Source organism: Sciurus carolinensis, chromosome 7 (genome assembly GCF_902686445.1).
Source record: "Sciurus carolinensis chromosome 7, mSciCar1.2, whole genome shotgun sequence".
Classification (NCBI taxonomy): domain Eukaryota; kingdom Metazoa; phylum Chordata; class Mammalia; order Rodentia; family Sciuridae; genus Sciurus; species Sciurus carolinensis.
This window is the reverse complement of record NC_062219.1, coordinates 121037683-121047391: the sequence shown is the minus strand read 5'-3', so window position 1 is coordinate 121047391 and position 9709 is coordinate 121037683. Positions and strand designations below refer to the sequence as shown.

Sequence of the window (9709 nt, the reverse complement as noted above, 5' to 3'; positions counted from 1 at the left end):
CCGCGGGCGCCTGCACTGATTCTCGGCGACCCTGGGGCCGGAGAGTAGACAGTTCGGGGAACTCCGAGGGCGGAGAGCCCCCTACAACTCATGGGCTTCCTGGGGACGGCGGTTCCTCGAGCTTGCGGGAGCTCCGGAACTCCCCGGAGTCTCTCGGGGCGTCTTTGGGGTTCAGGAGGCAGGCGGTGCGCTCTGCGTCCGGGAGGCCGGGCCGGGACGCGCGAGGGACGCGGAGCGCCGGGAGGCGGGCCGGTGCACATGGGTGCCGGCGGGCGGGCCGCGGCTGGGCGCGGGGGGGCAGGGGTGTGGCCTCCCCGCCTCCCGGGCGGGATTTGCATGTGTGTGTGACGGCCCCAGACTTCCTGCTCCTTCTACGCTGCAGGTACGAGCGGGCCGGGCCGGGCTGGCGGGCGGCGGGCGCGCCAAGACGCGGGCACCTCCTCACCCGGACCCGGGGCCGCGCGGCGCCTCCTCCCGCTCCCGTGGCCGCCAGCCCGCCCCGGCCGCCCGGAGTGCCGGGCTCTGAAGTGGGAGTGCGCCCCTGCTCGCCCCCCGGACGCCTCCGTCCTCCGCACCCAGCCTGACCGCACGCCCCTGGGCACCCCTGCTGCCCCGGGCCCCGGGGGGCCGCAGCCATGAGCGAAATGTCCAGCTTTCTCCACATCGGGGACATCGTCTCTCTGTACGCCGAGGGCTCGGTCAACGGCTTCATCAGCACTTTAGGGTGAGTGAGCTGAGCTTAAGCGGGGCGCAGGCAGGGAGGGGACGCCGAGGGTCCGGGTGCCAGCTGCGAGTGTCCCGCCGCCGCGGCCCGCAGCCTTTTAACAGAGGACCAGGACTCCCCAGTCTTAAGGAGAGAGGGAAGGGCTCGCCTCCTTCTTTTACAGAAAGGAAGTGAAATGTTTGTTCAGGTAGGAGTCGGGGGCCCTGCGGGAGTTGGCAGGAGGCGCCCGGGTCGGTGGAGCCTCCACCCGCGGGCGCATGCCTTTCTTCGGAGGGGGGCGGAGGGGCCAAGACTTCCTCTCAGGTGGTCCCGCGGGCAAGCAGGTGGGTGCCTGGGACGTGAGTTGGGAAAGGCATCGGCCTGGACGTGGTCGGCTCCGGAGTGGGGCCGAGCTGCGGCGGTTGGCCAGGCTCAACCTGGAACCCGGAATCCTCTAGTACTCATCCAGTGGCGCCTTTGAGGGGTCGCACCTTCTCCTCACTGCCCTCTCTCCGTCCCGTCGTCTTTCTGTAGGACTGTTCTCAGCCCTCCCCTTCCAGGCGACCCAGGTTCTGGCCGGCTGCCCCCCTTCTCCCCGCCTCTACTCGTCAATTTCCTGTTCGGCTCATCTGGCGCCCCTGGGTCCCTGATCCCAGGTTTTCTAGAGCGCTTTACAAACATTAATTAATTCTGGTCGCCACCCCCTAGGGTCCCTGGACAAACAGGGAATCAATTCTTGTCCTTGGTGACCTGTACCTGGGATGGGGCAGAAGCCGAATTAGGCAGAGAAAATGGTTTATTTTTAGAGTAGTTGGTCCACTGTAGCCTTGGATGGGGTACAGCAGTTTGTCCACCTCTCCTGCCAGGCCCCAGGGCAGGACCTGCACCTTTTGTCCCATTTACAGTTTGGGGGCCTGTGTTCAATTGTCTTATCTTCTCAACCCATTCTACTCTGCTGACCCCACTCTGCTGAACACTAGCCAGCCCCAAGGATGTGCCTCCTCTCTGGGGGCTTTGGAAGTCAGTGATGGCACCCTCAGTCCAGGGCAGGCTCTGAACTGGGCTTGGCTCAGCCTTTTGTGGGGAGATGGGAGTCACATGTCTCCCTTGGTATTTTCTGCACTATCCAGGCTCTCCTATTCCCCTCCTGGGTCAGATGTGGTCTCCTACCCACTTCCCACTCGCTTGGATTCCTCCTGTTGGGTTCCCTGGAGAATAGGAGTGGAGCCACATCTGGGGCAGCATCTGTGCAGGCCTCCCCCAGAGGTCAGGGTCTACACGTATTAGGTACACAGTGAACACCTCAGAATGCTGAGGGAAGGGAGTGTGGGAGTTGTGGGGGAGAGTGGAGGCTGAAGGACTCTGGGGACCTCTGGAGACTTGGGAATTCACCATTTTTTTCCTGTTGCTTATGCCTGGCTCAGGGCCAACCACACAGTGGGTGTTTTTTAAGTATCTTGAGCATTCCCTCCCCTTGTATATTTTGCAGTACTGGGGTTTGAACCCAGGGCCTCATACCTGCTGGGTAGGTGCCTTACCACTAAGCTACATCCTCAACCCTTTGTATTTTGAGATAGGTTCTCACCAAGTTGTCCAGGTTGGGCTTGAACTCACAATCCTCCTGCCTCAGCCTTCTGAGGGATTAGGTGTGCACCACTGGGGCCAATACACATAAGACTTAACAGAGCCAAAGAAAACATCTTATTTCCCTCTCATGGGTTTCCCTCTGTTATTCCCTGACTTAACTTCCTCCTACTGTGACCCTTCCTGCACCACAATCAGCTTTTTCCAGTCTACCTCCATCCCAAGGCAAGTCCTGGTGACCTGAGAGCCCGTATACCCCAGGTCCCCTCCCTCTGCAAACACCTCCAACATCGATGGACATCCACCCTACCAGCCTGGCACTCTATCACCAGATTGTGCAGACCCCAACTTAATCTGGGTTTTTTCCTCATCTCCCTCTGCATACACCTGAAACTCCAGGTGCAGTTCCTGGAACCTGTCCCTGCGCTCTTTCTCTTTACCTTTGCTCTTGTGTTGCTCCACTATGCCATTTAGCTGCTAGTCTCCACCTGAGTAAGTCTGTCCCACCCTCTAAGACCTAGTGCAAAGTGGCCTCTTCTGAAAGATCAGCCCCCTTCCCCATTCCAGGGAAGAATTAACCCTTTTAACCCAAACTGCTCTCTGGTGTTATTCAGATTTTGTCTGAGGGTTCCCTGTAGGCCCATCTAATGATGGGTACTTTTCCAGAATTAATTTATTAATTATACCATTCATGTATTTGGCCCCTGTCATAGGACAGGCACTGTATTGGGTGCCAGGGACTTGGTGGTGAATAGGAAGTTGTGTTTCCCACCTTCTTCAAAGTCAATGAAGGAATGATTTGTAAGTGGTATAAGTCATTGATACCTTGCAGTTTTAGCATCACTGAGAAACTTGGTGGAAATATGGAATCTCAGACCCTGCACTCAGTCTTACTGAATTGAAGCCTACAGTTTAATAAGATCCCCAGGGTACTGGTGGGCCAAAGTGTGAGAAGCATGCTCTAAGTGATTCTTTGCTCCATTCCCAACTCTGGCCCCTGTTCCCTTTCCTGGGGCTAGTGTTGTCATGGTCTGGAACCCTGGAGACTGATATGACTGAGATCCTGGGCTGGTGTAGCGCCCAGTGCCTGCTGTCCAGGAGATTGCATAAGGGTTGGGTGAAGTGGATTTGTTGAGGACAAGGGTGACCTTGGTGGGTAGAGGGCTGGGTCAACTGGTGACATTTGGTGGGGTAGGGAGGCTGGGGCAGCCTTCAGATTCATGCCGGAACTCTTCAGGGCAAAGTGAAGGTAACCAATTACATCTTGCTGGATAATCTGGGCTCTGAGAAGATTGTACATTAACTCTGTGGGGAGGATGGGAGGGGTCTGGGGAGTGGATCCTGCAGTGGGTTGAGATTGCTGGCCAGCAGGGAAAGCAGGCCCACACCTGTTCTTGGCAGGAAAGTGTGGTCAGGGCCCTGCCTTGTCCCTCACCCAGGTGGAGGCAGTGAAGGCAGAACAGGAGCAGCTAATCAGGGCCAGCAAGAGGTGGAGGATTTGGTGTGGCTCCAGGCCAGCAGCTAGGGAGAACTGGTCATAGGACTACAGAGTGGACCTTTTGGAGCTCATGTCTAGTCCTCTGAAGATCTCCGTTGAGTGGCCAGAGGAGTAGCCCCAGACCCTCAGGAGTGGGGGAATGCAGGCGAACTTGGTCTTGAAGGTGATTGCCCAGCACTTATGCTTCTGTTCACCCTTGGCTGGCCTGGAGCACCACTGGGGAGCCCCCAGGGCCTCTGGACCTGGATCACCCAGACTGGGCAATTAGTGAATAGGATCAGAAGGGTCCCTGCCTTCTCCCATGGGGTTCTCTGTCCCTCTTCCATCCTGACATGCTTCCTGGGAAGGTGGGTGCTGGAGATCAGGACCCAAGAAATGTGGGAATAAGTGTGGAGAAGCCCCAAGTCCCCAGGGTTAGGATTCTCGAATAGGGAGCCCCAGGGCATGGCTCTCAGAAAGGGAATCTGTCTCCGTTTCTATCAGTAACTTGCTGGGTGTTTTTGGCATCCCTGCCTTCTCAGAGTGTGTTTCTGTCATCCTGCATATCTTCTAAGGTGCTTGGGCTTTACCTGAGAAACTGCTGGGGATCTTTCAGAAAATTTTAATTTCTAAGTCCCATGCCATATCAACTCTATCAGCATCTCTAGGGGTGGGATCTGGGTGTTGGATTCTTTAAAAATTCCCCAGGTGATTTTAAGGTGTACCTAGGTTTTGGATCTCTGAACGGAAAGTTTCCCAGGCTGATGGGCTATGATGAAGCCAGCCTCCTGGGTCTCCTGCCCCTTGGGTCCAGAGAGCCACCTCTGCCCTCATCAGACTTCATTAAGCCATTCAGTGATCATTTATTGAGCACCTACTATTGCCAGCCATTGTTTTAGGCACTGGGGAATCAGTAGTAATCAAGCTGAGTGCCAGATCGTTGCATTCTGTGCAGTGGCGAGAGTGAGGATTCTCAAGGACCTTTTGAGCCTTAAGTCTCTGAGACACATGTAATTCCACGAGGAGGGACTGCCCCTCCCAAGCTGACCGCATTCCCCAGGCAGATTTCAGACCTGCCTTGGCTTTCATTTAATTGTGATTTCACTGGAACAAGATGTTAGGCTTCTGTTCTATAGCCCAAGGCAGGGGCTTGGTCTTGGCTAGCCCGATCCATGCAATTCATTTTATGAAAATATGTATTTTTTTCTGATTAAAAAATAAATTCACGTTCCATGAAGAAAACTTGAAAAGCTCAAATAAAAAATTACCTAGAATACCACTGTGACTTACAGTAATATCCTGTGTAGACCTTCTAGCCTTTTATATACCCAAATAAACATTTGCAAACATATCGAGCTGCACATATGGCTTCGTATCCTGTCTTTTTTTGGATACTGTCATCTGTCTCTTCCCATGCCAACTCACCATTGTTATGGCTGCATAGCACCCATGATAGGACGTTCCTTAATTGATTGAAGCAACTCTTGCATTCGGCATTCAGACTAGGCGTTTGCTGTTATAGACAATTTGCCCTGAACATCCTGGTGCACACGTGCATAGATGCTTGTTCAGTTATCCTCTGAGGGTGACATCCCAGAATGAAGATCAAAGAGAAGGCACAGCTTTTGCCTCACTGGCTCCCAAAGCTGCGTGTTTCTCTGGTGCTGGAGGCGGATGGAGAAGGAACTCTGTGCCACCAAGGGTCTGACTCATTTCATGTCCCATTTGTGTGTGTTGCACTAGCTGGTGGGGAGAGAGACCAGCCCCCTGGGAGTTGGGTGTGGTGGAGGTCCCAGGCAGCAGGAGGGCACGAGAGGAAAGGGGGTGAATGAAGTGGGGAGGAGGAGAGTGTGGGATTGGCTGAGGATAAAAACAATCCCAAGTTTCCACCTTGGACTCCTTGGCCTTAAAGAATCCTGTTCTAGTCACTTGCCCACACTCTGCCCTACCCTACATTCCTGACCCCACGTCCCCTCCCTGACTTGGCCCATGGGGTGGTGGCTTGGGTTGGGGCTAGGGACACATGCTGGGTTTTAGGGTGGGGATGCACCAGCTTTCTGCTCTCAGTTTGGGGGAAGGTTTCTGGGTTTCAATGATGCTTGCACACACATCTGGAATCCTTGCATGGCCACCTCCAGCCCTGCTGTGTAGACTTATTCCAGGTCGGAGTGGAGCTGAGAGAGGAGGGGAGGAAACTTGGGGGGAAGGGAGCGGAGCAAAGTCCGAATCTCCACTAAGTTCATCTCAGGCCTCTGAACATGAGTTCTGAGCCCCCCAGTATTAGTTGGGCCCTGGGGCCTGTGGTACTCAACCTCAGTGCCTGCAGTCAGGACCCCTGGGAATCACACAGCTGGGGAGAGAGGAGGTCAAAGGGTCTTTCAGGTCAGGGCTGGTGGGAGAGGAATGGTGGAGGCAGAAATGAGACTGGGCTTCACCACAGCCAGTCTCAGATGTGAATTTGGGTTGGGGTCAGGTGGGGCCACAGGCGGAGGAACTCATCACAGGGGCTCGAGTGAGGGAATCAGATAGTCACAGGGAGCACAGTGCTGTTTGTTTGGCCAGCAGGTGGGCAGAACCAGAACAGGCAGCAAACACAAATCTCAGCCCAGGGGCAGCTGCAGGTGCTGGAGGCAGACACCTGTGTATATTTGGGTAGCAAATCTCTTTCCTAGCTTCTCAGCCAGCCAGCCCACAGCCCCTCCTCCAGCCTGCAGGACGGCTAGGATCTGAGTCTCCAACGTCTGAGTTCAGACCTTAATGACAGGGGTGATATGGGTCATGAGGAGAAGTAGGTCTGTCTCAGAGATGATGATGGTGATGATGGTGGTGGTTTCCATTGAGCTTTACAGACCATTTACAGTAGGTGGCTCTGGCCTTCATCTGTGCTGTCCCTTCGACTTCTCACCACCAGCTGAGGCCTAACTATAATTCAGGAAAAGGTCAGAGAATCATTTAGAACACTAATCTATTCACCACCTAGACATAGTAATTTCCCCATAGTTGCTACCTTTTTTTTTTTTCAGTATTGGGAATTGAACTCAAGATATTCTACTACTGAACTACATCCCCAGCCCTTTATATTTTCAATTTTAAGACAAAATAAGTTGCTAAGTTGCTCAAGCTGGCCTCAAACTTGTGATCCTTCTGCCACTTAAATCCCAGCCACCCAAGTTGCAGAGATTACAGATGTGTGTCACTGTGCTTGGTTGCAATGCCCTTTTTTTTTTTTTTTTTGCCAAACTATTTTATAGTAAATTATATACATTGCATCTTTTCACCTCCACAAAGTTCAGTATACATTCCTAAGAAAAAAGGGTATGTTCCTATGTAACCACAGTGCTGTGACCACATCAGTCATTTCCTAATAGCATCTAGTGTGCAAGCCATGGTCAAATTGTCCCCAGTCTGTCTTTGACCACTGGTTTCTTTAAGTTAGCATCCTGTCAAGGTCCTTGTGTTCCATTTGGTACTCAATACCTCTGAAGTCACCTTTCATCTAGAACAGGGCCCGCCCCCTGCTCCCCTACCATGATTCGGAGTTCTCATGTGGTGAGAACTCCCTAGGCTGGCTCACTTTCTGGATCTCATTGTCAGGCTGCTTTGCTGCTCTGCTTCCCAGAGAGCTCTGTGGAGGTCTGGAGCCAGGTGGTCTGGTCCTGAGGGTCTACCCTGCTGAGGTCATCCATCAAGTGGGACAGATTGAGTGTCCAGTTCTGGGTGATGCATAGCAGCAGAGAGGCCTGGACCTAGTAGGCCAGTGTGTGAAGCCAGGGCATGTTGGGTGGCCCATGGTTACTTCTTTTTTCTGTTTCTTCTCAGCTTTCCCTCTTGTCTTCTGCTCCTTCTCTTCTCCTTTGCCCTTATAGATACATCTTCCTGTGCTCCCAGCTGCACTGTGGAGCTCCTAAGACTTGTCACAGCTCACCTAATCCTGAGCCAGAGATGCAGACTTGGCTGGTACACGTGCTGAGGAACTTTATTTCTGTTGGGCCGAATTTAGTTGTTTTTGCTGTCCTCCTGGAGAGACTCTTGGGGTTCTCTGGGTATGCAGTTTACTGTACCTTCTAGGCTTTAGACCTTCTGAAAGCATGAGCCATGCCTATGTTTAAATTTCATATATTCCCTCTGGTGACACAGGGTGGATCCTGGGTAAAGATATGTAGAGGTAAAGGAAACAGGTGCTTTTGCTGGGATGCAGGAACTAATTTCTTTTCTCTCGTGAGCCAGAGACTCCAGCTAGTGCATTTGGGTCCTAATCTCAACATTCCTATCCCACCCCCACCTAGCAGGTATGACTGAGTATCTGGAGAGGGTCCCTTGGGTCCTCCATCTACCACCAGCCCATTAGTGCACTTCTGTTGGAAGTGACCTTCATCAGGGCTGGTCTAGATGTGTGGGTGGTGGCTGGTGCCTCTGGGAGGGGGCCAGTGGCTCAGGCTGGTAGTCAAGAGACTTAGGTCTGGAATAGCTGTTCCATTAACTCATGTGACCAGGGCTGGTCAGTTTCCCCTTCCATGTCCCAGTTTCTACAGCTGGATGGAGGAGGGGGTTTTTCAGGGTCCCTCAGGGATTTCCCCAGTCTGTGATTTCCCCTCCCATGGAAGCTCTGATGGTGGCCAAGCTGGTAGGTGCAGGTTTTGAGTCAGGTTCTCTGATAGTCACTATCCCACTTCTATCTGGCTCCCTTCTTCCTCCTCCTTATCTAATCTTTCCAGACAGCACTGACCTGCCCCACTGCCTTTCCCATGGCTTCTACCTGGATATCAAAGTCCACCCTGGGTGGAATAGGGCCACTCAGGTCCTTGAATGTAGGTCTTCCTCTCTTCCCATTTGAGGGACAGCACCCTCTTCCACCCCCTTCTACAGCATGCTATCAATCAGCTCCTCTCCTTGGGATCTAGGCTGGTCCTGCTCACATGTGATCTTCCAGGACCTCAGTCACACCCCATCTCCATGCCCTGCTGGGGCCTCTACAGATCAGACTCCAGTTGGTCTTGTGCCTCCCAGTAGGTGGAAGACTCACAGGAGGGACTGTCCTCAAGATTCTGAGTGGCTGCTGTCCCTGAGTCAGGGAAGCCTGATGCACAGGTATAGACCTGTGGCTCATGTTCTCTGAGCACTCAGCCTGGTGGGTACGAGCTTCCTGAGGGTGGGAACCAGACCCAGTGCCCTGGGATAGCTGACTTGCAATAAGGTTTTATTGAATAGATGGAGACTGGGTTGTGGCCCAGGTGGTTCCTTCCACTCTGGGATTCACATGGGACTGTAGTAGGAATAGAATGAGATATTTGGATGTAAAAGTGACTTACAGAGTTCTGCACATAGGGCATGGGTTTTTTCAAAAGTGTTCTTGGCCGGGGTGCTGCCAGCCGGTAGACAGGGGGTATACCTGTGGAGGGAATGACCAGAAGACCCTGCAGGTACCCAGCACCAGGTCTTGAAGGATTCATATGGGGTCCCCAGCATAAGTAAAAGGGGAGAGGCCAGAGGGTGAGATTGGTGGGCAAAGGTCCTTCTCAAGACCTTGGGACTAGGGACCCTGGGGGAGTGAAGCCTGTGCCACTTCAGCCTGGAGATCTCGGCTCTGGTTACAGCGTCAGTGCCAGGTGCACACCTGTGGCTGGGCTATTTTGAAAACACAGATGCTCCCTATGAGAAGAAATGTGGGGGTACCAAGACCAGAGACGTGGTGCCACCAGGTGGGTAGGGGTCCCCCGGGACCTCCCTTCGCGGGTACCCGCGCCGAGAGGAGAGGAAAGTGCCGGCGCGCGCAGTCACCTCCCCGCCCGGGGCGCGCCTGGCGGAGGCCCAGCGTCGCGGCGGCTGCTGGCAGTCGGAGGCAGGCCGGGGCGAGGCCGCGCTCATCCTCCCTCCGCGGCGCGGCGGCTACACGTGGGGCGGCGAGTTTCGCTCCGCCGCGGGGGCGAGGGCGGGCTGGACGAGAC

At 54.0% G+C, this 9709-nt stretch overlaps 1 protein-coding gene across 1 annotated transcript in view; it reads left to right on the top strand.

Annotated features, from left to right (window-relative positions):
- The first annotated feature begins 329 nt into the window (after positions 1 to 329).
- The window catches only part of Itpr3 (inositol 1,4,5-trisphosphate receptor type 3), a 62374-nt gene continuing 52994 nt past the window's right edge, over positions 330 to 9709 (top strand). Inside the window, exon 1 of the mRNA XM_047558116.1 lies at positions 330 to 724. Coding sequence (XP_047414072.1) covers positions 636 to 724 — 89 coding nt within the window. The 5' untranslated portion in view covers positions 330 to 635. The remainder of the gene's footprint in view (positions 725 to 9709) is intronic.